Here is a 25,896-nt window from a genome sequence, read left to right as displayed (position 1 = left end):
CACTTTTCGGGGCTGAGTCTGGTGCTTCGAAAGGATCCACACGTGCTTTGCGGGGGGGTGGGGGTCCCCCACGCGAGACAGGGGCCCCATGTCAGGCCTCGTGCCCCACCCCCCTCCGCGGAGAACGGCGCGTCCCACGGGAGCACTTGGGACCAGGCCCGCGCTTCTGGGCCCCGCCTGGACCTGGGGCGGAGGGGGCTGGGCCGCGCGCCGTCCAGGAGCCGCCAGACCATCTCCTTCCTCGAGAGAAGCCTCCCGGGTCCCAGGGCCCGAGCTGAGCACACAGTTTCTCCCTGAGCAGGAGGAACGGGGCCGGGCCGACGAGGGGCGGCTCCCGGGAACTCACCCGCGCGTGGGGGAGGGCGGGGAGGGGGGGGGGGACGAGGCCCAGAGTCCCACACGCAGGAGCGCCCTGCCCCCCAGGAGCGCGGCTCCGACGGCACAGGCTCGGCGGGCGGAGTGGGAGGTGCAGGCAGGGGCGGTATATCCAGTCGGACGGAGGGCGGGCCCGGCCAGAGCCCGGAGGAGCAGCAGCCGGGGCGGAGGCGGCAGGAGCAGTCGGAGGAGCCGCGCGCACGCACCGCACCAAGTCTATGGGCACCGGGAGCCGCTGAGCGCGATCAGCCTCCGCCGCCCCGCGCGCCTCCCGCCCGCACCTCGCGCCTCCCGCCTCCCGCCTCCCGCCCGGCCCGGCCCGCGCCCCCGCCGCCGCCGCCGCCACCATGAACCACTCGCCGCTCAAGACCGCGCTGGCCTACGAGTGCTTCCCCAACCAGGACCACTCGACGCTGGCGCTGCCCTCGGACCAGAAGATGAAGACGGGCACGTCGGGCAAGCAGCGCGTGCAGGAGCAGGTGATGATGACCGTCCGGCGGCAGAAGTCCAAGTCCTCGCAGTCGTCCACGCTGACCCACTCCAACCGAGGTACCGGCTCGTGCGCGCGCGCGGGGAGGGAGGGGGTGCGTGCGCCCCTGGCGGAGGCCGCGACAGCGCGCGCGCACGGCCCCGGGGGCGCAGGGGGACCAGGGAGTGTGCAAACCCAGAGCTCCCCGACCTGTCCCGACGACGGGGCGGTCTGTTTGGGGGGTGGGGGGAGCAGCGGCCCCCACCGTCGGGCGGACTCCAACGGCCCCCTCCTGCCGGGCCCCGACGGCTTTCTCCCCCACCCCCCCAACCCTGCTCCTTTCCTGCTCGGCTCCCCCAGGGGCTGCGGCCGCTGGGTTCGCCCTCACGGGGGAGCCCCGTCCTTCCTGGGCGGTGCAGGAACGGGGGCGCAGCCAGCGCCCAGGCGGGTGGGATCCGGTCCAGGCGGGGCCGCGCGTGGATTCCAGGGAACCAGGGTGTCGCCAGAACCGAGCGGGGGACAGGAGAGGCGCTGCGGGGTGGGGACGGGCTTTTGTTGCCCCGCAGCAGCGGTTCAGCAGGCACCCCCCCCCCCGTGCTCCCTGGGGGTCCCAGGCAGATCTGGGGACCAGAAGCGGGTCTGGGGACGCCCTCTTCCCCTGGGAGCCAACGGGAACCCCCGTTTCCCACGATTCTCCCTACTGCCCTCAGCCCGGCTGGTGGTGAAGAGGAGGGACTGGGGTTGGCAATTGGGGGCCCCCCTGGGCCCCTGGCTGAGCCCTCATGGGGGCGCGTGTCTGCTCCATCTGGGTGCTCGTTTGACCAGGCAGCCTTCCCCACCCCCAAAGTGCCCAGACTGGGTGAGGGGGAGAGGATAGGGGCCCCCGAAACTCAAGGAGGGAGATACAGGATCTGACGGGCGCTTGTGGAGAAACCTCAGGCCAAATGCTTTCATACAAAGAATCACACACCAGTTCCTGAGCCTTGGGTTTTATTAGTAAAAATTGAGTCCAATGGGAATAAAGACGAAAGACTGCAAACCAGCATGTGAGGATGGGGTCCAGGCCTCGCGGGAGAGAGGGTGCTGGTGAATGAGGGGGAGGGAAGAGATTACAATCCCTTCCCCCAGGTCACTGCCCACCGCTGGCTTCTGTCCTCTCTCGCTGTCCTGTTGGAGAGAGAGAAGTGGCTGGCGGAGGGCCCCCCAGGACCCCAGATCCTCAGCCCTGGGCTGGGCCCCTGGCTCCTCTCCTGCGACCTCCGCCGACCTCCGCTCAAGGTCACGCGGCCTCCAGAGCCTTTCTCTCCTCCTTTAGTGGGTGCCCCGCTAGCTGCTCACTCGAAGGTTTGGGGTAACAAAGGCCCCAATGCTGGCCTCGGTCCAGTCACAGCTGCGGCCAATCTACTCCGGTCCCTGCATGAGGCTCACCTGTCCCCCTTCCCCTTTGGCCTCAGCTCCGGGCTCGCAGCCCCAGAAAACCCTCAAGGCAGCCCTGGTGCCCAAACCCTCCCCTTCCCACCATCGTGGGGTCCCCCAGGGGCCTTTGGCCAGGGAGGGCCGACCCTGGTGGCTCATGGGTACCTCTCCGTACACGGGGCTCCCGGGCCTGCCCCTGCAGGTATGTCCCGGGCCCCCACCTGTGGCCAGGTTCCCACAGGGGCCAGGCCCCGGCGGCATCGGCACTGGCATCGGCTTCGGGGCTGGGAGAGGCGGTGAGGTCAGCCGAGCTGGTGCGTCTGGTTGAGCGGCTTTGTTTCATCAGCTCCCTGTGCTCCCCGTCGGCTCCACCCCAGCCTCCCCTGCTCATCCCAGGCCGCTGGCTTCTCTCCCTCTCCCTCGAGCGCCTTTATATCCCGGGCACCCGCTCTGGTGCCTGGGAGGGGGGCTTGGCGGCTGTGAAGGGCCACCCTCCCCCCAGGACACGTCCCTGGTCCCGCTGGACAGACTGGGACCCTGACTCCGTGTCATCCACGAGGTTCTCCTGCCCCTGGGGCCCATCAGGGATCTCCCAGTGAAGAATTCGGGGCCCGGGGAAGGCCGGCCCCCCACTCCTGGCACCCGGGGAGCATCTCAAGGGAACCCACAGTTCTCTCTGTCTTGTCCCAGGAGGGGAGCGGAGCGGCCTGGGCTGGAGAAGGAGCCGTCAGGGCCTCCCAGAAACTCACCCCCGAACCACGGGGGGGGGGGGGGGGGGTCTGGAGCCTGGAGACCCCCCGGAAGGGGCTGCTCGGAGCCTGTCTGCCTGGGGGGCTCTTCCCCTGAACTGGCCCAGAGTGTGGGGGACAGGGGAGGTGGCTGCCCACAGGGATCTCGGCCGGAGCCCTGGCCTGCAGGGGTGGGCTGTCCCTGCAGGGGTGCTGACCAGGGGCCGGTGGGGGGTGAAGGAGACACTTGTCCACACAGGGGTTCTTGGTGGCTTTTGAAGCTTCCCCAGACCCCATCTGACCCGACCCCAAGCCCCGCTGCTGCCTGGGGAGACGGGGTTGGGGGGGCCCTAACCCCGTAGCGCCATCCGCCAGGCGTGTCTCCTGCTGCTGGGACAGCGGGGACTTTCACCTTCAGCCTCGGGCCTCCCTTCTCCCATCTCCCTGGGCAGGTGGGGGTGGGGCCGCAGACGGGGGGTGCCCGTCTCCCTGTCCCTCACAGGGCACAGGGACTTGAGGCCTCCTGGGGGGCAGGCTCGGGCTAGGCCCCCACTCCCCCAGGCCCAGGGGGGGCCCCTCCCGGACCCCAGACCGTGCCCAGACATCCCGTGTGGGGTCGTGTTTTCGGGACCGAGGCTGGGGCGGGGGCTGGTCAGAGGCAGTTGTGCCTTAGCTTGCTCGGCAGCGAACCACTAATTAAACTTCAAATGAACCAATTTTGGCTTCTTTACCGCGAATCTTGGCTCGAAGTGGAGCTTGAACCAGAATTTCCGCCGGCCTGTCGCAACGCATGCAGCAGCGCGGGCGTTCCAGGGGCTCGCTCGGCAAACGCCGCTGCCCTGGCTCGGCTCATGGGCGGAGAGTTTTTTAAACACACACACACACACACACGCAGAGTTCTCTCCGCACCCACAAAACTGAATCCTCACCAGCAGTTGTCTTAACTATGCAACCTGGGAGCCACTCCTGGGCTGGGGCACAGCACCCAGAAGGTGTGTGATGGCCTCATGTGGCCTTATCTGTAGGTACATCACACGCACATGCACACACACGCACACACACACATGCACACACACATGGCATGTTCAGGAGCCACGCTCCAAGGAGCCCTGGAGCCGCTGGGCAGTGGGCAGCTGGGCGGGGTCACCTCGGGGAGGTGCAGCATTTGAAACGCGGGGAGAGCGCTGGGCTGGGAAGGAGGGAGACGGCGCAGGTGGGGTGGGTGTGCCGCCCGGGGAGCTGGGCTGAAGGATGAGTCACCTCGGCAGAGGCTCGCCTGTCCCCACGGGAGGACGAATCCATGTGCCCTAGCGAGGCGGCCGACCGCCCTGCAAGCTTCTGCAGGCGAGAAGGCCTGGCGGCTCCCAGGGTGCAGGGCAGGGCCTCCCCAGGGGCCGGTTTCCAATTGGCTGGGGCCAGGTGCAGGGTGTGGGCAGAGCAGCTGATGCCATAGGGAGGCACCGCCCCCTGAGACACATGCTGTTGGACCTGGGGTTCTGGGGGGCAGAGGGGGGGACAGAGGCCCCCTGGGGACGGTGCACAGGCCGGGGGGCAGCCAGGTTCCCCGAGGAGCGCCAACCTTTGCCAGGGACGTGTCCACCCATCTGGAGAGACAGTGGGATGGGGAGGGTCACCTGGAAGGTGGGGTGACTCCCTGGCCACCCCTGGACCAGGAACCCCCCTCAAGGAGGCGACCTGGGCTCTAGAGCTGCGCTCAGCTGCTCTCTCTCTTCCTGGTTTCCCTGACCAGCCAGCAGGGGGCCTGGGGGCCTTCCCTGGGAGGGCTGGGCAGGGGCACCACCCTCGCCGGGCCCCGTACAGAGAAGACAGTCGGCCCCGGGTGACGGGATCGGGGCGAGGTAGTCAAGGAGGGCTTCATGGAGGTGGTGAGCTCTAGAGAAGCTGGGGACCGGGCGGAGGGGTGAGAGCGGTCGCACTGCCCCCTTGGTCTCATGGAGAAGCCCCATGTCCTGGCTGTTGAACGTGACTTCGAGGCTAATACCAGCCAGACCCCCCGCCCCCCAACAGGCTCAGGAAGGGGAACAGTCGCTTTCCCTTGTGCCAGCAGCTCTCGTGCAAACAGAGCTCGCCTCCCGCCTACGCCCTCTGACCCCAAGGCTCACCGCCAGGCGTGAGCCCAGGTGCACACGGCTCTGGCCTCCTCCCTCCCTCACAGCCTTGGGCCGGCGTGATGGCAGCCCCGTTCCCACAGGGAAGCCGAGCCAGCGTCTTACGGCAGGTGTCAGGTGTCTACCCCCAAATCCATTTTTTAATATATTTTTATTGATTTCAGAGAAGAAGGGAGAGGGAGAGGGAGATGGAAACCTCAATGATGAGAGAGAATCATGGACCGGCTGCCTCCTGCACGCCCCCTACTGGTTGGGGATGGAGCCCGCAACCCGGGCCTGTGCCCTGACCCCGAATCGAACCCTGACCTCTTGGTTCCTAGGGCGACCCTCAAGGGCAGAGCCACGCCGGCTGGGCTGACCCCCAAGTTCAGGAGCCCTGGGCCTTGGCCCGACCGGAAGTGAGAGTTACATGCACACCCCTGTCACCCCTGGACAGGAGGACTGGCATTCCAGGGGTGGCCTCGTCCCCCCCACTTGCACCCCCGCCTCTTGCAGAGAACGCCCACCAGCCCCAGGAGGAGAACGCGAGAGGCAGGCGGCCGGCGCCGCTGAGAGGGAGGGATGCTCCCCACGACCGAGGGTGGTGACCTCACCGCTGACAGGTCCGTCTGGAGACGGGCGGAGGCCGTGGGAGCCTGCGCTCCCCGCGGGAGGCCTCCTGAGGCCCCGGGACTGTCTGTCACCACCCGGAGTTTCCATCCGGGAGCCGCTGGCTGACCCACGCCTGCCCTTTGGCGAGAACTGCCTGTGCGTAGGCAACAGCCAGGTGCACGGGGCCTGCCAAGCTGGGGAGGGAGTCAGGTGCGCGGACGGAGGGAGGCGAAGGGACGGGCCGTGCGCCTGGCCACCTGGCCGCCTGGCCGCGCCCCTCCCAGGCCCCTCCTGACAGAGGCCTCCTTTATGGGGGGGGGGGTGCAGATTCTGGAGAAAGGGGGGCAGCAAGGAGCTCGCCGTGAGTCGGGGGCCCCAGGACGAGCCTGTGGAGTCGGGGATGGGCGGCCCGGGGAGCCCGAGGGGGGCGGTTAGGAGGCTGTGGGTCGCGTAGGTGAGGGCGCCTCTTCCTTGTGCTGAACCCCGACCCTGTAGAGAAGCCGGCGTCCCTGGAGGCCAGCGGGCACGTGCCACTGTAATCACCCCCCTCGGGCCCCGAGCCCTGTGGGCCTTGGGGTGCACAGAGGGCACCCCTTTTTTATGGAGGAGGAAACTGAGGCCCAGAGAGGGCAGGTGGCTCGTTGCCCAAAGGCCAGAGCCCAACCAATGGGAAGGCCTCCCGGCTCCCGGGGCCGTGAGCGGCCAGTGGATCGTCTGTGATGGGGGAACGGGGTCAGGGGTCGATGTCCTGGCCTCTGAGGTCGGGGAGGGGACAGGGGGGTAGGCGGCATTGCACAGAGGAGGTGGCACCAGGCAGGGACACTTGACTCCTTTTTTTAAAATTTTTTGTTTATTGATTTCAGAGAAGAAGGGAGAAGGAGAGAGAGAGAAACATCAATGATGAGAGAGGATCATGGACCGGCTGCCTCCCGCACGCCCCACACTGGAGATCGAGCCTGCAACCAGGGCCTGTGCCCTGACCGGGAATCGAACTGTGACCTCCTGGTTCATAGGTCGATGCTCAACCACTGAGCCACGCCGGCCGGGCCACCTGCCACCCTCTAAGGCTGCTCCCCCTACTCTCGCTCGTGGTGCAATCCCCCCTCCCCCCTCCCCCTCCCCAAGGCTTGGGAGTCTGAGTTGGGGTGGCAGGTGGGGTTGGGGCTCACGTACCAGGTGAGCCTCCAGCAAGCCCTGCCCCCTAGACAGAGCCTCGAGGCTGCCGCTGGCCGACCCCTGACGAAGGCGGGGGGCCCATCCCCGTAGGAGGCTCTCAGAAACCCCTGAGACCGTCACTGGACTAGACAGGGGCCCAGTCTTGCTGGATGTTGGGGTCACAGGCGCCCCTCGCACGGCAGTGTTGGGAGCGGGACTCCGGGCGGGGGGCGACTTGGGCCCAGACGGCAGAGCAGGCAGAGGTGGCCGTGGTCGGTCAGGACAGGCCTCCTGGGGGAGGACACCTTGAAGTTGGCTCTGAACTGGTGAGGCCGACGGTCGAGGCCGATGGTGGAGGCCGAGGAGAAACGGCAGACAGGGCGTGGGAGCGGGGTCCCGGCCTGTCGCTGGGAGCCTGTCTCAAGGACCGTAGGGGCTGTCCTTCAGCCGCCCCCCCGGCCCCTGCCATCTGGTGAAGGAGTGAGGAGAGAAGGGGACCCCCCAGGAACCCCAACCCCACGCTGCTCCGCGATGCAAAGCCATTTGCCACTAATGACACCGTCGCCCCAGAAGCCTGTCATTGTGGGGCTCGGGGCTCGCAAAACAGTAATTAATCCTCACCCCCTTCTCCGGCCAGGGATGCAGGAAGGGGTGGGAGGTCCCCCGTGGGGCCGGGCGGAGGGAGGAGCCAGCGTCCTGCCCCCAGGTGGACTCCAACCTGCAGAGGCTGCTCTGCGGCCCTGACCTTGAGCTCCGGCCGGCATGTCCCTCTCCTGCGGGTCCTCCCCGAGCCGGAGGCTCATCCTTGTGGCACGCGGGGTCCTGATCCCCTGGAATGGGACGGCGCTGTTCCAGGGCCCCCCGGGCCAGCTCCTGGCCTGTAGGTGTCAGCCCACGCCACCCGGAGAGCCCCAGGGGCCCCAGGAGGGGGTCGCCCGAGACTCTGTCCCAGCTGCTGTCTGCAGGCCCTGGCGGAGGAGGAGGGGGAGGGGGAGGAGGGGGAGGAGGGGTAGGGGGAGGAGGGGGAGGAGGGGGAGGAGGAGGAGGGAGACAGCACAGGCCCCTCTGGTCCCTGCCTCTCCCCCGAGGTGCAGACCTGGCCCCCTCGGGGGGCGTCTGGCCCTGGATGGAGGCGATGCCTGGCAAGGAGGGTGGGGAGGAGCCTGGCCGGCCACACGTCCTAACCCCTGCCTTCCCTCAGGTTCCATGTATGACGGCCTGGCGGACAATTACAACTACGGCACGGGCACCACCAACCGGGGCAGCTACTTCTCCAAGCTGCAGGCGGGCAGCGGCTCGTGGGGCTACCCGGTAAGGAGCGCAGGGGCGCCGAGTGTCTGCGGGGGTGGGGGGGTGGGGGGGAGGTCTAGGGTGCAGGAAACCGCACGGATGCAGGGGGGGGACCCCCAGCTCTGAGCAGGGCCCTTGGCACATCTCCTGTCTGGGCTGAGGGGTGTTTCTGAGTGTCGTTCTTCAAAAGCATCAAGAAAATATCTTTATTTTTTAAAATCCTCACCCAAGGATATTTTTCCATTGGTTTTTGTTAGAGTGAAAGGGAAGGAGGGAGGGAGGGAGGGAGAGAGAGAAACGTCGATGTGAGAGAGACACATGGATGGGCTGCCTCCTGCACAGACCCCCAACCGGGGCTGGGGATCGAACCTGCAACCCAGGTCCCTGCCCTTGACCGGGAATCGAACCCGTGACCCTTCGGTACAGGGGCCGGCGCTCTGACCGTCGAGCCACACCAGCCACGGCCGCAGGGGGCTCTCCATCCCCCTCTTATATTTCTGAATGTCTCCCAGGAGAAACGTTCTTTAAAAGCATCCGCCAAAGGTCACTTTTTCGAGTCAGCTTGGCAGCGTCTGATTGGGTCACACGGCGGATGTGAGCTCCCTGGGGTCCGTTTGTGGTTGGAGTGAGACCTAAGGTTTTGTTGTCCAGTTGACGCGGGCAGAGATGATTGATACCCCGTCCCCCCAGCCCCTTGCCGTCTTCCCAGGTGACGCCCCGGACTTCTCCCCGCCCCCAGGTCTATGGCTTCCGGTGATTTTGTCGACTTCAACAAGTCTGTGCTGTTCTTGGAAAACTCCTTCTCGAGGCCCTCGAAGCCTCGTGCGGGCGGGAGTGGAGGCTGTTTTCCGTGGGGGCTGGGGCGCCGTCTGCGAGGGGCTCACGGCTCAGAGACGTCACCCCCTGGTTGCCCGGTCCTGGGCAGGGGAGACGGGGGGGCGGGGGGGGGGGGGGGTTTATGAGCCAGGAGTCCTCTTGTTGTCAGCGTGTTCCTTCCTCCTGAGGTTCTGGTTGGGGCTCATTTAGGAGGCCTAGTGTTTGGCGTTTGTTTGTTTTGGGGTGTTCCTGCTGAGGGACCAAAGGGAACACGAACCAGGATCGGCTGCAAATCCAGGTCCCTCCGTGTCTTTTTTCTGATTCTTAACGTCAGTCGATACCCTGGGTGCAGCGTGAGTCCAGGGGACAGACCCTAAGCGGGTGGCGGGCCAGGCCCCAGGTGTGAATCCAGAGCTTTGGCACCGAGAGCGGCGACCAGCCAGGCAGGTGGGGTCGGCGAGAGCCAGGAGGGCGGGGCGCTGGGTGGGACCCGCAGGCGCAGGGAGGGGTGCGATCTCGCTGATGCTGACGACGCAGGTGGTACCGGGAGGCTCGGTCCTGCTCGGAGACTCCAGATAAACCGCCCGACGCCTCTGGGTGCTGCCCTCCCATCAGGGAAACGGGGGGCGGGGCCACCGGGGAGCCCACGTCACTCACAGGTTGATACATTGTTGCAGCAGCGCTGCGTGTAGCCGACTTGGTTACAAGCATGAAACTTTGTAAACCAGGCCCGACATCGCCCTTGGCCCACCGTGAGCATTGGCTCCAACCCACCGGCTCCCAGTGCACCCCCCTCACCGCCCCCCCCCATGTTCTGACCACCAGGGAAAATCCCTTCTCTTTCCCGCACCCCAAGGCCCACCCTCCCGCCCCTCCCTCCTTGGCAGGGCCTCAGACGTGACTCACGCCAGGGCACCTGCCGGGGCACGTCCTGTCTCCTCTCAGCTCCGCGGAGGCTCTGGGAACGGCAGGGAGCTGCGTGCACACGGGGCTTTGGCCGAGGAGGAGGAGGAAGCGGAATCATGCGCATGGGAGCCAGGCCCGCAGGCAGATGAGCGAGGGTTGGGCGTGGGGGGGGGGGGGGGGGGAGCAACAGGGAGGAGGAGAGCAGGGGGAAAGGTAACAGAGGTTGGGGCCCAGCGGGTCCCCTGCCTGGGAACCTCCCGGCCGAGATAGGACACACACAGGGGCCGTGGGACCCCCCTCCCGCCCCTCAGTGGGAGGGAGAGAGGCAGGCCAGCGACCTGACTTAGCACCATCCCCGCCCCCCAGGCTGACCTCCTCCCGGCTCACCCCCCTCAGCTCCGAACGCCCTTTCCAGAGGTGCCAGTGGTTCCTCGGGCCACGCCTGCCGGGCCTCTGCCTGCTCCCGGGGCCCAGGGGAGGGAAGCGAGGGGCCACGGCTCCCTTCTCCCCCGCAGGCCTGGCTCCGGCTCCCAGAGCGAGCGAGCGAGCGAGGGAACGGTGGGTGTGTGTGCCAACCCCGTGTCCCCGTGCCAGCCGTGATTCACTGCCACCCGCCCCCCCCCTCCCCGGGAGATAGGAGGGTCCCAGGGGGCCCCCAGGCGCACCCCCAACAAGAACAGGCGGCATCGCACTTGCCGAGGGACAGGACGTGCCTGAGAGCGAGCAGTCGGGAGCTGCAGGGACAGGCGGCGCCCAGGCCCCGCACCCACCCCACCCACCCCCACCCACCCCACCCACCCCCACCCAGAAAGCACAGCCGGCTCCCAGCCTGTCCTCACAGACACCTGGCTGAGCCCCAGACACTCCCTGTATTTAAACTGCAGCAGAAGCCAGCGGCAGGCGCCTCTGTCTGGGGTGCCCCCCAGGGATGAGCCCCCCACCCCCTAAGCTCCTGCCCATCGGGGTGGTCAGCCTCCGGGGGGGCGGGGGGCAGATGCCTCTGCTGCCCAGGGCCCGGGCTGCGTGGGAGGGGCTCCCGTTTGTGCTGATTTCCCCGCATTTCAGAGGTCTGAGGTCCCTCCTCCAGGCCGAGGGGTGGGTGAGGCCTGGGCTCAGACCAGCTCCTTGGGGTCCTGACGTCCCATCGCCCGTGTCCTTGCTCAGAGAAGTCAGAGAATACAGCCCTGGCCGGTGTGGCTCAGTGGGTAGAGCGTCGGCCTGCGGACCGAGGGGTCCCGGGTTCGATTCCGGTCGAGGGCACGGACCTGGGTTGCAGGCTCCTCCCCGGCCCGGGCCCTGGTCGGGGTGCGTGCAGGAGGCGACCCATCGATGTGTTTCTCTCACCTCGATGTTTCTCTCTGTCTCTCCCTCTCTCTTCCACTCGCTCTAAAAATCAGTGGAGAAATATCCTGGGATGAGGATTCACAAATAAAAAAGTAGAAAATAAATGGTGGTGGGACCAGATGACCCCCCAGCCTCGCTCCCCCCCCCCCCCCGCCCCAGCCCAGCGCCAGGCCCCACGCTGCTCCTGGCCACAGGGGAGTGGTGCCCAGGAGCAGACAGGGACTGGCACCCCCACACCCCACCCCTCACCCCACCCCCAACGCCAAAGTCCCACCTTTGGTGACTCAGGCCATGGCTCCCACGCTGCCTCCCTCTGCTGAGCCAGCAGGCTCCCTGCCCCCCGCCCCCACCAGCGCCCAGCCCTGGGCCTCGAGTGCCCCCTCCCAGCAGCCTTTGCTGAGAAAGAGCCTGTGCTGTCCAGACCCCTGGCGAGGGTGGGGCAGAGCTGCCCGCCACCTGCCCGGTCCCCCTGCCACCGCTGACTGCCCAGCCCTGACCCCAATCCCCGGAGAGCCCACGAGGCGCCGAGGGGGTCAGCGGACAGTGGATCCCGTCCCCGGGCGCTCCCAGGCCAGACCCCCCTCTCTCGAGAGCCCTCCCCGGGCCTGAGGGGCACCGTGTGCAGGGCTCCCTGGGAAGGGTGATGGAGGTGGCCTGCCGGGCGCTGCTGGGTGTGCCCGCAGGAGGAGCAGGGCGCGCCCCGGAGAGCCGGTCGGGCCGGCCTCACCTGGCTGGTTTCACACGGGCTCATGGCCGGGACCACGGCCTTTCATCCCGGCCGGCCCAGCACGTCCCTGGCTCCCAAGGGGCCGGGCAGCTTCGGCCTGGTCAGCCACGGCCACCCAGCTGCTGCCGCCCGGGCAAGGGCACGGGAGGCTCATGGACCCCGACAGCTGGCCCCATGCTGGGCCCCCCACAGCCTGGCTCGTCCCCAGAGAGAACACCCCGCCCCCCCAGCAGCTCCCGGAGCGGCCCGAGGTGCCCGGGCACCCCGTGCCAACCCCAGCCGAGTCTCTACCGGGCTCATATGCCCTCACATCGATGTTTCTCTCTGTCCTTCCCTCTCTCTCCCCCACGCTCTCTAAATTCAATGGGAGAACATCCCCGGGAAAGAAAGGAAGAAATGCAGGCTGGGAGCGGAGGGCGGAAGGATGGGGGGCCGTCCGAGCAGAAGCGGGCCGCCTGGACGGGCTGGTGTCACCGGGCTGCCTGGGCCGGGGCTGGGAGGGGCGCGGCCAGGCGTGTGTGGTGTCCGCGGCAGAGACACTGCGGGCTCCGGGCGGACACGGGCTAGCGACGCTTTGTCTAAGGGAGGTGAAGGTTGGCCCCCCCGGCAGGGGCCAGGCCTGCGGACAGGGGCGGCTGCAGGAGACCCCGGATCTGGGCCTGGGCCGTGGAGACCCATGAGCCGGGCTCAGCCTGGGCACGGGAGTGGAAAGGGGGCGTCGGAAGATCCCCATCTGGGGGGACACGAGAAGCCTCCCCTTCCCCCCGCCCGGTGGTCCCCGTCCCGGCCGATGGTCTCGGGTGCTGATTGGGGGCCTCAGACGGGAGGACAGGGGGGCCATGCTCAGCCCTGTGAGGCCCGGGCTGATGCAAGCCCTGCTTGGCTTCGGTCTGGTCACCCCGTGGAACTGTCCCCTCGCCCACAAAACAGGGGGGTTGGACTTCCTGACTCAGCGTGGCTCAGTGGCTGAGCATGGACCTATGAACCGAGGTTCGATTCCTGGTCGGGGCACATGCCCGGGTTGTGGGCTCGATCCCCAGTGTGGGGCCTGCAGGAGGCAGCTGATCCATGATCCTCTCTCATCACTGACGTTTCTGTCTCTGTCTCCCTCTCCCTTCCTCTCTGACATCAATAACATTTTATATTTTTTTAAAAAGAAAGAAAGAAGGAAAAGGAGGAGAGATGCAGGCTGGGGAGCGCCCGGGGGGTAAGGGCAGGAGGAGGGCGGAAGCTGGGTGAGCCCCAGGGCCCGTCATTAGCAGGAAAGGGGGCAGCACAGGGCCTGTGGCGGGGAGAGACCCTGGGCCCCCCTTGGAGGACGGGCAAGGTGTCGCCTCCCCAAGAGCCCCATGGTCTGGGGGGGGCGGGGGGGGGGGAGGTACACCTCCCGGGCGCCCCCTGCTGTCCAGCCCAGTCCTCTCTGTGATGGAGGGGTCGGCTCCACCCCCATGAAGTCAGGTTCTTGCCTTTGGAATGTTCTATGACCATCACAGCTGGGACTGGAGGTTCCCAGGGAGGCCAGAGAGACCCAGACAAGTGGGGTGTGTATTCAGAGGAGGCTCGGCCAGCAGATCGCTATCTGTGTGTGGGGGGCGGGGGGGTGCTGGGAGCCAGCTCTCCCATCTGCTGGGCCAGGTGTGCATTCCCGATGGGAATGGAGGGGGCACCCTCATCGTCACGGCGACTGGGAGGCACTCCTGGCTTTCGGGGCCCCGGGGCTGCCAGGCTCCGGTCCCTGCACAGAGGACGATTGTCCTGCCGGGATGCCAGCCTCGCCCACGCATTCCTCTGGGTGCCAGCGGCTGGACCAGGTGCCTCTGCTTTTATGCAACTACGAGCGAGGCCTTACCCGTGGGCCTGGGGGGAGGCCCCCAGTGCGGATCCCTTGCCCGGGCTGTCCTGGGGTTCACCCCCCTCTTGTGCCCACCTGGCAGCCCCTCTGGGGGCAGGGGGTGGGGCTTTGGCTGTCAAACCTTCAGCCGGGTCCTGGGGGCGGCCGGCCTGTCCCCACTGTGGGCATCTGAGGGACACGGATATGCACAGTTCTCCGTGCTCCACGGACATTCGCTCGCTGGGCCCTCTGGGGGCAGTGATGGTCCCACCAGCTTTACAGACGAGGAAACGGAGGTCCGTGGGTGCCAGTGACCGGCCCGAGGCTGCCCACTCGGCCAGGGGCGTAGGGGGGGTCAGCCCAGAAGGTCCGGCTCCAGAGCCTCCCCACTGCCCGCGTCTCAGCCCAGGGAGCCCGAGGGACGTGCCTGGAGCCCGCGGTGCCGGCGCCATGTGACTCAGATAGAAAAGGGAGAACTCCCGGCCGGCGTGGCTCGGGGGTTGAGGGTCGACCTATGAACCAGGTGGTCACGGTTCGATTCCCGGGTTGCGGGCTCCATCACCAGCAGGGGGCGGGCAGGAGGCAGTTGATTGATGTTTCTCTCCCTCTCTCCCTCTCTCCCCCTTCCTCTCTGAAATCATTAAAATTATATGTTTTTTAAAGAGAGAGAAAGAGAGAGAGAAAGGAGAGCAGTCACAGGCTCTAGCTGGGACACAGGCCGTCTGTGCAGGGAGGGCTGGGCCACCCAGACAGTACCACCCACCTGCCCCAGGCACAGGGGAGCTGGGTGGGGTTCCCAGAAACGGGCGAGGCTGCTGGAATGTGGCTGGTGGGAGGCTGGGAAGTGCCGTCCACAGGTGTCCCCCCTGCCCCCGGGGGACCCACCAGTACCCTCCCCATGGCCCGGCCGCCCCTGCTCCTCCCCAGCCAGGACAGCTGAGCCCCAGAGCCCCTTTGTGAGGCTCCCCCCATGGGGTCCCAGGGGCACCAGGATGAGCGCCTGGGTCCTCGTCAGGTGACAGATGTCGGCGGGGCGTGTCCTGTGGGGAGAACAAGGCGCCCCTGTCCCTTTTCCATCTCGGGCTGCGGGTTGGGAGTCACTGGCTTTCCTGGGAGAGTGGAGGTGAGGGGGCGGGGCCTAACTGCATAGCTGGCGCGTTATCTGCAAGGTGTGCAGTCCGTCCGTCCGGGCGCTCACCACGCTGCCCCCTCCCCTGCCCCCTGCCCCCTGCCCGTCCCTGCTCACTTCCCTCCCAACCCTCACACCCCAGCTCCCCGAGGGCAGGAGGGTTGGACCCAGTGTGGGGAGAAGCCCGCCCCTGCCCGGGCGCACAGCTGGGTGCGTGGGTGGCGTTGGCGAGCGCCATGGCCCAGGCCCAGGTGGCGGTGGCACCGTGGGCTCCAGGCACAGCCCGCAGGCTCCAGGGCTGAGACCTGGGCAGCAGGGGAGGCTCTGGACCAGTGGGCAGCCTGGGGCACCTGACTCACACCCAGTGGGCCTTCACCCACCCTGGCTTCCTGCTCTGAGGATCTCCTGCAGAGAGGGAGGGACAGGGACCCCCGGGCCTGGGCGGCCATATCTGGTGTGGGAGGGAAATACCCAGTTGCCTGACCTCCCCCCCCACCCACACACACTTGTACACACGTACACACACTCACACACACGTGTACACACACACTCACTCACGTAGTCACACACGTTCACTCACACACATTCACACACTCACCCACACACATGTATACACACACTCACTCATAGTCACACACAGACACACACACTCACACATGTATACACACACACAAACACGCACACACTCACATAGTCACTCACATAGTCACACACACTCACACACACACACTTAAAAAAAAAAAGTATTTTCTGTTGATCTCAGAGAGGAAGGGAGAGGGGGAGAGAGAAACATCCATGATGAGAGAGAATCACGGACCGGCTGCCTCCTGCACGCCCCACACTGGGGACGGAGCCCACAACCCGGGCCTGTGCCCCGACCGGGAATCGAACCCCGACCTCCTGGTTCAGAGGTCGGCGCTCAACCACTGAGCCACCCCGGCCGGGCTCTAGTCTGTTCTTTAAAATGATGGTCACGGCCTCTAACTGGTTTCACCGTCCATAATGGGCCACAGACTCGAGTTCGAGGAATAATATGTCAGACGCGGGTCAGGCTCCTGGGCCTCCACCCCTGGTGGGGTTCCCCGGGCCGGGGCCCCTGCCCTGAGCGCCCCCTCTCTCGGCCAGCTCTACAATGGGACCCTCAAGCGGGAGGCCGACAACCGGCGCTTCAGCTCCTACAGCCAGATGGAGAACTGGGGCCGCCACCACGCCCGGGGCGCCTGCCACACGGGCGCGGGCAGCGACATCTGCTTCCTGCAGAAGATCAAGGCCAGCCGCAGCGAGCCCGACCTCTACTGCGACCCGCGGGGCACCCTGCGCAAGGGCACGCTGGGCGCCAAGGGCCACAAGACGGCCCAGAGCCGCTACAGCTTCTACAGCGCCTGCAGCGGCCAGAAGCCCGCCAAGAAGTGCCCGGTGCGCCCGCCCTCCTGCGCCTCCAAGCAGGACCCGGTGTGCGTCCCGCCCATCTCCTGCAGCAAGGACATGTCCTTCGGCCACTCGCGGGCCAGCTCCAAGTGAGTGCTGCTGGGCGGGGCGGGGCCTGGGCTGGGGGCGGGGCCTGTGTCAGAGAGGGGGCGGGGCCTGGGCTGGGGGCGGGGCCTGTGCCAGGGAGGAGCAGATGGGGATGGGGTGGGGCCTTGGCTGGGGGGCGGGGCCTGGGCGGGGCGGGGCCTGGGTTGGGGGCGGGGCCTGTGCCAGAGAGGAGCAGATGGGGATGGGGTGGGGCCTTAGCTGGGGGCGGGGCCTGTGCCAGAGAGGAGCAGATGGGGGGATGGGGTGGGGGCTTGGCTGGGGGGCGGGGCCTGAGCTGGGAGGGACGTGGTCTGAGCTGGGGAGGGTGGTGTCTGGGTGGTGGGCGGGGCTTTGGTGGGGCGTGGTCTCACTGACAAGGGGCGGGGACAGGGAGAGACAGGATGGTGGACATCCCCTGGCCCCTCAGGGATGCTCACGGAGCCTCCCCCAGGGTGATCCTTTTCCCTCCCCTGGAGGAGCTGTTGCACAGAGGTGTCCGCAGGTGGGCCTCGTCCCCAGCTGGGCCTTGTCCCCAGGTGGGCCTTGTCCCCAGCTGGGCCTTGCCCTGGCTCTCTGGAGGGCAGGTGTAGCCGTGCCAGCTTGGGTGTGCAAAGATGAGGTCCCAACCCCTGCCCCAGGGCCCCTGTAACCCTCCCCACGGCCATGCCCCACAGGATCTGCAGCGAGGACATTGAGTGCAGCGGGCTGACCATCCCCAAGGCCGTGCAGTACCTGTGCTCCCAGGACGAGAAGTACCAGGCCATCGGGGCCTACTACATCCAGCACACCTGCTTCCAGGACGAGTCGGCCAAGCAGCAGGTACCTGGCCGCACACCACGCCTGCCCCCGCCCCTGCCCCTGCCCCTGCCCCTGTCCCCGCCGTTGGTCTGGGCAGGGCCTGGCTGTCATCCGCCCGAGCCTGCATTTACAGATGGCGAGGGGGGGGCGGGGGGGAGTACTTTTGGTCGGCTCCCTCCCACCCTGCCCAGCTTGGCATTGTGCTTGGCATTGCCCAAGGTCAGAGCTTGGCCAATTTGACCTTCTGCGCAGAGCAAAGCCCTTGGGTTGAGTAGACCTTTCCCATCTGGTCTTCACCACCGAACCCCAGAGGAGGAAATGGGGCTCAGGCAGGAGGGGGCTCCCCTGAGTGTGTCTGCTAGGAGGTGGGGGCGTCAGGGTCTGAGTCCCTGTCTTTTTTTTAAATATATTTTTATTGACTTCAGAGAGGAAAGGAGAGAGGGAGAGAGAGATAGAAACACCAATGACGAGAGAGAATCAAGGATCGGCTGCCTCCCGCACGCCCCCCCACTAAGGATCGAGCCTGCAACCGGGGCCTGTGCCCCGACCGGGAATCGAACCGTGACCTCCTGGTTCCTAGGTCGATGCTCAACCCCTGAGCCACGCCGGCCGGGCTGAGTCCCCGTCTTGGCTCCCGGTCCGGCCTGTTCCCATTGGGTCTCGCCGCGCGCTCACGGGGGCTGGCGTGAAGGTCTCCGAAGGGAAGGTGGGGTCCGTGGTCTGAGCCGCCTCCCTGTCCACCAGGTCTATCAGCTGGGCGGCATCAGCAAGCTGGTGGACCTCCTCCGCAGCCCCAACCAGAACGTGCAGCAGGCCGCGGCCGGGGCCCTGCGCAACCTGGTGTTCCGGAGCGCCACCAACAAGCTGGAGACCCGCCGGCAGGGCGGCATCCGCGAGGCCGTCAGCCTCCTGAGGACCACCCGGAGCACGGAGATCCAGAAACAGCTGACAGGTAGGCAGCCCGGCCATGGGGGTGGGGGGCAGGGCGGCTGGGCGGGGTCACCCACAGGTGCAGGCTGCTGTCCTGGGCACCCGAGGCGCCAGCTGTGGCCGGGCTCCTGGGGGCCAGATGGTGACCCTGGGCATGGTGCATGCTCGCGGGGGTCCAGGCCTTTGGAGGATCATGGGCAAGGGGTGGAAGGTCGCTGTCCAGGCGGGAACCCCCTCCAGCAGACCTGGGGGTTTCTAGGCGACAGCGGCAGGGGCCTACAGGTCTCCAGTATCTCCCCCGTGTCCAAAAATACGTGCTGAACACGGAGGGCCGGGCCCAGAAACACGGCCACTGCGCAGCCTCATTGGACGGGGAATGTGAGACCAGGGACAGTGGGACAGGGATGCATATTCCTGGAATGACTCTCAGGTAGAAAACAGAGACCAGTAGGAGATGCTGAGCGTTACAATTCCTATTGGAAACCACCCACCAATGGTTTTTCTTGTCGTTGTTGTTGTTTTAAACATTTTTATTGATTTTCGAGAGGAAGGGAGAGGGAGCCAGCGAGAGAAACATCAATGAGGAGAGAGCATCATCGATCGGCTGCCTCCTGCACGCTCCCTGCTGGGGGGTGAGCCTGCAACCCAGGCCTGTGCCCTGACCGGGAATCGAACCCTGAGCTCCCGGTTCATAGGTCGACGCTCAACCACGGAGCCACGCCGGCCGGCTGATCCGTGGTTTTGGATCACCGTCCCTGTGCGTTAATTTTGAGCTACACAGAAAGCTCGGGAAACGATGGGACCGGAGATTTGATTGACCAGGTCTAGCTGCACAGGACAGTCCAGTAGGCTCGTTGGCCAGAGCAGGCTTGCTCGCCCCCCCACACCGCCCCCTGAGCCGGCATGTGAGGGGGCCACTGTCCCCACCCCCAGGCCTGCTCTGGAACCTGTCCTCCACGGACGAGCTGAAGGAGGAGCTGATCTCGGACGCCCTGCCCGTGCTGGCCGACCGTGTCATCATCCCCTTCTCCGGCTGGGGCGACGGCAACAGCAACCTGTCCCGGGAGCTGGTGGACCCCGAGGTCTTCTTCAACGCCACCGGCTGCCTGAGGTGAGAGCAGAGGGCATCCGCCCACCCACCTGGGGCCCTAGGGGCCAGCTCCGAGGCTCGGCCACCTCCCTGCTCCCCTCGCCTTCTCTGGGGGACCCCGGCCAACACGGGCAGGCATCTCAGAGCGGGAACTGGATCTGCCCATCCAAACGGGCCCTCCCTCCTCGGCCCCTGGAAAAATGCACCTCTTGTTCGGTCTTGAAGAGCCTTCTTTTAGACAAAAGTCTGTCCCGGCTGCTCATGAGTCACCTCCGGGCTGCGGGCAAACCCCCCCCCCCCCCCCGACGTTCATCACTGGCATGAAGTTGGCGCTTCTTGGCCTCTGCGGGGTGTGGCGAGGCCCCTCGGGGCGCCGGGGGGGGCGGGGCCTCACTTCCCCACAGCTTTAGGAGCTGGGAGTGGGTGCTGGGCGGGGCGGGCGGGCGTGGTGGAGCGGATTCCTTAAGGGGGTCACACCTGCTCCCAGGGGGTTGTCTCCCCCAAGCCCTGGGGGCCTCGCAGGCTGGGGTGCCGTTGGCAAGGGGCGCTGGGTCTCAGCTCCCCCCGGCCCCCCAGCCAGCCACCCAGGGAGCAGAGGCTGGAGATGAAAGACCGGGCCCAGGCTGCGAGGAGCAACCTCTGGCTCCCGCCCCAGATCAGCACCGGCCCCCCAGCGCCCCCAGAAAGAGATGGGCGGGCAGGCAGGCGAGGCTCCATCCAGCCCCTGGTCCAAGGTGCCCGGGGCCACACGAGCCACGGACACGCGGGACCGTCGGGCTGGTGGACTCCTTGGGCGGACAGAGAGGTGGAAAGGGCCTCACCGCCAGAGCCGGCCCTTCCGCTTCTCCTTCCCTCCTCCCTCCACCCTCCACCCTCCTCCCTCCTCCCTCCTCCCTCCTCCCTCCTCCCTCCGCTTCCCTGTCCTCTCTGGGCGCCTCCCACCAAGCCTCCTGCAGGCGCCCACCACCCCCTCTCCGTCCCTCAGGAACCTCAGCTCGGCCGACGCGGGCCGGCAGACCATGCGCACCTACGCGGGGCTCATCGACGCCCTCATGGCCTACGTCCAGAACTGCGTGGCCGCCAGCCGCTGTGACGACAAGGTGAGGGCGCGGCCCCGGGGGCACCGCCATCGGAAGGGACAGCAGGGCCTCCGGACAGGTCCTGTGCCCGGGCTGCTCAGCCTGGTCCCAGTGGGCATCTTGCTTTTTTATCTATCTATCTATCTATCATCTGACTATCTAAATACCTATCTATCTATATCTATATCTATCTGTCTACCTACCTATCTATCTATTTTTTTTTTTTTATTGATTTCAGAGAGGAAGGGAGAGGGAGAGAGAGAGAGAAACATCAGTAATGACAGAGAATCATGGATCGGCTGCCTCCTGCACGCCCCCTACTGGTTGGGGATGGAGCCCACAACCCGGGCGTGTGCCCTGACAGAGAATCGAACCCTGACCTCCTGGTTCATAGGTGGACGCTCCACCACTGAGCCACACAGGCCGGGCTCGGTGGCTTTTGAACCTACAGATGTCAGGACAGCTCCCGTAGCCCTTCTGACCCCTGGCACGTTGGCCAGAGCAGTAGACACACGCCTCAGTCTGCTGTCCTACTAGGTGCTGGGCCCCTGGATAGGCACCTTCCCAATAGCCCAGAGCAGGTGACTTCAGCCCCATTTTACAGCCGGGGAGACTGAGGCTCCGAGAGGCAGCCGGAGCAGCCAGAGTGGGGGACAGGCAGCAACCCCCCACCCCCCGAGCCCGGGCCGCACCCACCGTGTCTCAGGCCCACGCTCTCTCGCCCTCAGTCCGTGGAGAACTGCATGTGTGTCCTCCACAACCTCTCGTACCGCCTGGACGCCGAGGTGCCCACCCGCTACCGCCAGCTGGAGTACAACACCCGCAACACCTACACCGAGAAGTCCTCCACCGGCTGCTTCAGCAACAAGAGCGACAAGATGATGGTGAGGGGCCCGGGCCCCTCCCGCCACCCCCACCCCCACCCCCAGGCCCCGCCTCCCGCCCTCGGGGAGCCGGGCAGGGGGCATCCGACCCCTGCCGGTCTCACAGTGTCCCCATCGTCCCCCTTAGCGCTGAGATTCGGGGTGACCAGGGCGCTAACCCCTCTCTGGCCTGGTCCCCGTTGCCTCAGAGTCTCTGGGTTCCCCAGAAGCAGAAGGTGCTGGGCCCTGAGGGCAGGATTACTCCACGGGGCAGGACTGTGGGCCCGAGCCCCGGCCACCTGCCTCTGGGGCGGGAAGCAGCGTGGCGCGAGCCCCCACAGCCGCCACCGCCGCGCTGCCAGGCTTGGCCAAAGGCTGGTCCCCTCCCGAGAGACGGGGCGCTTTCTCTCCTCGGATCTGACCCCGAGGCCCACGGCAGGGCCCTCACTGTTGTTACATTTTTAAATTGATTTCAGAGAGGAAGGGAGAGGGAGAGGGAGAGAGAGAAACATCCGTGATGAGAGAGAATCATGGATCGGCCGCCTCCTGCACGCCCCCCACTGGGGCTCGATCCCGAAACCCGGGCCTGTGCCCTGACCGGGAGTCGAACCGTGACCTCATGGTTCATAGGTCGATGCTCAACCACTGAGCCACGCCGGCCGGGCCTCCCTCACTCTTTCTCGTGGCCCCAGTGAGGGAAGGGCCCTGGGTGGGCACCTGGGCGGGAACCAGGCCCTGAGGTGGGGGGGGGGGGCCGGGGGGGGAGGGGGCAGCTTGGGTTCGTTCCCTGCAGAAGCGCCTGCTGACCTGCCCTTTGTCCCCAGAACAACAACTACGACTGCCCCCTCCCCGAGGAGGAGACCAACCCCAAGGGCAGCAGCTGGCTGTACCACTCGGACGCCATCCGCACCTACCTGAACCTCATGGGCAAGAGCAAGAAGGACGCCACCCTGGAGGCCTGTGCGGGGGCCCTGCAGAACCTGACGGCCAGCAAGGGGCTGGTGAGGAGGCCCCTGCCCCCCCCCCCCGCCCCCTGGCCTCAGCCCCCTGCAGGCTGCTCCCTGCCTCACCCCCCCACCTCCCCATCCTGAGTCCCGTGTGGGAGGGGAAGGGCCAGGCCTCTCCTTGGGGTCCCCCACCCCCTCCTCCTCAGCCCTGGGGCCCGGGGAGCTCAGGCCGGGCCTCACCGGGTCCTCTGTCCAGATGTCCAGCGGCATGAGCCAGCTGATCGGGCTCAAGGAGAAAGGGCTGCCCCAGATCGCGCGCCTGCTGCAGTCGGGCAACTCGGACGTGGTGCGTTCCGGCGCCTCCCTGCTCAGCAACATGTCCCGCCACCCGGCGCTGCACCGAGCGATGGGTGAGCACCCGGTCCAGGCCGCGCCCCCCCAACAGCCAGGCCGCCCCCCGCAACAGCCAGGCCGCCCACCCCCACAGCCAGGCCGCCCCCCGCCCCCCACTCTCCTGGGCCACTGGAAGGTCACCTTCCACCCGCTTCCCGGGGCGAGCCTCCAGGAGGGACACTTGGAGGTGGAAGGGGCCGGTCACCTGGGGTGGACAGCAGGTGTGGGAGGTCCCACCCGGGCCCCCAGCCCCCCTCTCCCTTAGTCCCCTGACCCCCCCTGCCCACCCCTCTTCTCTCCCAGGGAACCAAGTGTTCCCCGAGGTGACCCGGCTGCTGACCAGCCACACGGGCAACACCAGCAACTCGGAGGACATCCTGTCCTCGGCCTGCTACACCGTGCGGAACCTGATGGCCTCGCAGCCGCACATGGCCAAGCAGTTCTTCTCCAGCAGCATGATCAACAATGTCATCAACCTGTGCCGCAGCAGGTGCGCCGGGGGCCCCGCCCGCCTCCCTCCCCCTCCCCCTCCCCCAGCCCCACCTCCCAGCCTCGGAGCTCAGGGTCCAGCAGCCAGGCCCCAGGGCAGCGCCTTCTCTGCCGGGGTCACCCGGGGACGCTGCGTCCTCAGAGGGTCAGGCCAGCAGGAGGCAGGGGCTGTGCGGGAGCTTTATTCTCTCTCCTCCCGGGACAAGGGCTGGCGTGGGGACCCGTTGGAGGGCCCCGGGGAGAACCGTGGGGGCAGCTCCAGGGGGCAGGGGCGTGGGGTGGACTGACAGCCGGATGCCTAGCGCAGCTCCTCTCGGGTGCTCCCCGGGGTGGGTCCCCGTGTCTCCAAGACCCGGAGGGGAGGGTGGGAGGGAGGGGGGCCTGACCTCGTGTCCCCGGGAGCCTCGCCCACAACCACTTCCCGCCTGCGCAGCGCCTCCCCCAAGGCCGCTGAGGCCGCCCGGCTGCTCCTGTCCGACATGTGGTCCAGCAAGGAACTGCAGAATGTCCTCCAACAGGTAAGGCCGCCCCCCTGCGGGCCGGGCGCCCCCCGAAGCCCTGGGTCCGATGGCCCGATGTCCCTGGTGACCTCTGAGGTCACCCTGGCCAGGCTGGTGGGTGGGGAGGAAGCGGTGGCCGAGGGTGCAGCTGCCACCGCAGTTTGGCATCTGCAGAGACCGAGGGAGGGGGCGGAGCAGGGCAGGGAGGGGGTGTCCGGGGGGGGGGGGGTGAGACGGGAGGACGGGGTCTCAGAGGCCCGAGAGCCTCCGGATGGGGCGGGAGAGGAGGCGGGCGAGCAGGCCTGCGGGGACGCGGACGCGGGGCCCACACGTTGCTGTCCCCCCTCTGCAGCAAGGCTTCGACAGGAACATGCTGGGAGCCTTAGGCGGGGCCAACAGCCTCCGGAGCTTCACCTCCCGGTTCTGAGAGGGGCTGTCCGAGCAGGCTCGGCTCGAAGGTGAGGCTCAGCCCGGCCCCCGGGTCAGGGGGGCCCCGGGACCCCTGCGGCCTTGGCCAGTCTCAGGGCGAGGGGCCGGCCCGAGCTCCCCGGGGACACAGAGCATCCTCACGGGGGTGCCCCTGCCCTCACCGGGGTGCCCCTGCCCTCATCAGGGTGCCCCTGCCCTCACGGGGGTGCCCCTGCCCTCACTGGGGTGCCCCTGCCCTCATGGGGATGCCCCTGCCCTCATCGGGATGCCCCTGCCCTCACCGGGGTGCCCCTGCCCTCATCAGGGTGCCCTGCCCTCAGGGGGGTGCCCCTGCCCTCATCAGGGTGCCCCTGCCCTCACGGGGGTGCCCCTGCCCTCACCGCCTGCCACTACCTCCTCCCTTTGCAGAAACGACACGACCCCGCAGAGGAGACCTCGGCCCGGCCGGGGGTTGTTCTGCCCACCTGTGCAGTATTTGGAAAAGTTCAAGCAACCGAGAGCAAAACCTGGAAACTATGGAAGATGGAGAGATTTTTAGATGCTTTTTTTCCCCTTGGCAATGGGGGCTGGGGAGGGGGAGGGGGGAGGGGCCTTTCTTGAGTTAAGAGCTTTTTCCCATGTCCATACTTCTTTTGCTGAGAAATGGTATATATATATATGTATAACGAACCTGTGTGTGCATGCGTGCGTGTGTGCACGTGTGTGTGGGTGCGTGCACGTGTGTGTCTGTGTGTGTGTGTGTGTGTGTGTGTGAGTGCCTATGGGCTTGGCCGTGAGCCACAGGTGCTAGGCAGCTGTCATGCGGCTCAAAGGCGCAGGAGCCTCTCCTGTGTCTTACCCTGTGCTTGGCGGGAGCTGCCCCGGGCTCCCCCCAGGGCCCTGCAGGGGGACCGTCCCCCAGGGGCAGCCCCCCATCTCTGGAGGCAGCTTGGCAGGAAGGAGGGGGGCTGGGTATTGAGGCCCGTGGGTCTCATGGGACAGTCTGGGTGCCTGACAAGGCCACCGACCCGCAGAGCCACGGGGCTGGGCTGGGCGGGGGCGGGGCCTGGGCCGCAGAGGGGACGGCCACACCTGTTCGCCGTGTGGGGTCCCTCCCAGGGGAGTGGGGCCCGGGGAGAGGGGGTCCCGTGTCCGTGGGTTCAGCCTGTGGGTGTCATTCTAGTCTCCAGGGGCAGGCAAGGCACCTGCTGCGGGAGGAGGATGGGAACGGGGGGCTGGGAGCCACGGGCTGGCCAGGGAGTGACCGGCTGTTTGCCCTTCATCTGCCCCGTGGGGAGGGGCCGGACAGGGGCCATTTCAAACTCCCGGGAGGACACGTCCCACCACGCTCGGTGCCTGGGAGACTCAAGTGAGGGCGGGTGTGGGGTTTGGGACACACAGAGGGACGGCAAAATAGACCAGCAGAGGGACTGTCCCATCAGGCCTCCGGCAAGCCCACGCCTCAGCCAGGGCGCCCGCCATCTCCTGGGCCCCAGCCGGCCCGACTCCACCCGAATGAGACAGAAGAGACCCGTCCGGGGCGCCAGGCACCCCCAAGACCCCACCTCACATGCATTTCAGATGGGAAACCGCAGGGCCTCCTGGGAAGAGCTGGCTGGACACAGGCCTCCGTGCGCTGTGGCCGGAGCGGACCTCAGGGGCCGGGGGGCCAGGGGCCCAGGCGTTCCTGCCCCAGCCCCCGCCTTGCTGGCCCCCCGCGGGGCCTCAGGCAGGAAGTCCCTGCGGCCCATGTCCTTCTTGGGGCCCTAGCTCCTGGAGCCTGGCGCGGAGGTGGGACGGCTGGGGTGGCAGCAGCCAGGCTGTGGGAGGGGCCGGGGTGCTGGGAGCTGCCTGGCTCCCCGTCCCTGCTCCGTGTTGGTGTGAGAGCTCCGTGCTGGCCTGGCCGGGCCCCGTTCGCCTGTGTGATACGCTATGTATTTGCTTTTTTGGAATCAATAAATCGCTGGCATTTCTGCGA

General features: G+C 67.0%; 1 protein-coding gene across 1 annotated transcript; it reads left to right on the top strand.

The window, feature by feature from the left end:
• The first annotated feature begins 503 nt into the window (after window positions 1–503).
• PKP1 (plakophilin 1) lies at window positions 504–25,896 on the top strand. The gene is made up of 14 exons (XM_070401178.1): window positions 504–924; window positions 8,065–8,174; window positions 16,032–16,423; window positions 17,096–17,240; window positions 17,964–18,171; window positions 19,083–19,260; window positions 20,225–20,339; window positions 21,047–21,202; window positions 22,006–22,182; window positions 22,385–22,538; window positions 22,825–23,011; window positions 23,444–23,528; window positions 23,863–23,968; window positions 24,348–25,896. Exons 1-13 carry the CDS (start codon window positions 723–725, stop codon window positions 23,935–23,937), a joined length of 2,184 nt encoding a protein of 727 aa, XP_070257279.1. The 5' UTR covers window positions 504–722; the 3' UTR covers window positions 23,938–23,968; window positions 24,348–25,896.

This window comes from Myotis yumanensis, unplaced genomic scaffold, assembly GCF_028538775.1.
Source record: "Myotis yumanensis isolate MYYU_CA2020_CCGP unplaced genomic scaffold, mMyoYum1.0.hap1 SCAF_22, whole genome shotgun sequence".
Classification (NCBI taxonomy): domain Eukaryota; kingdom Metazoa; phylum Chordata; class Mammalia; order Chiroptera; family Vespertilionidae; genus Myotis; species Myotis yumanensis.
The sequence above is the reverse complement of the archived record's forward strand: the minus strand, read 5'-3'. Positions and strand labels throughout refer to the sequence as shown.

Coding starts and splice junctions, on each gene's coding strand:
- PKP1 (XM_070401178.1), top strand. CDS start 723: ATGAACCACTCGCCGCTCAAGACCGCGCTGGCCTACGAGTGCTTCCCC. Junction 22,183..22,384: donor TGACGGCCAGCAAGGGGCTG/GTGAGGAGGCCC, acceptor TCCTCTGTCCAG/ATGTCCAGCGGCATGAGCCA. Junction 23,012..23,443: donor ATCAACCTGTGCCGCAGCAG/GTGCGCCGGGGG, acceptor CCGCCTGCGCAG/CGCCTCCCCCAAGGCCGCTG.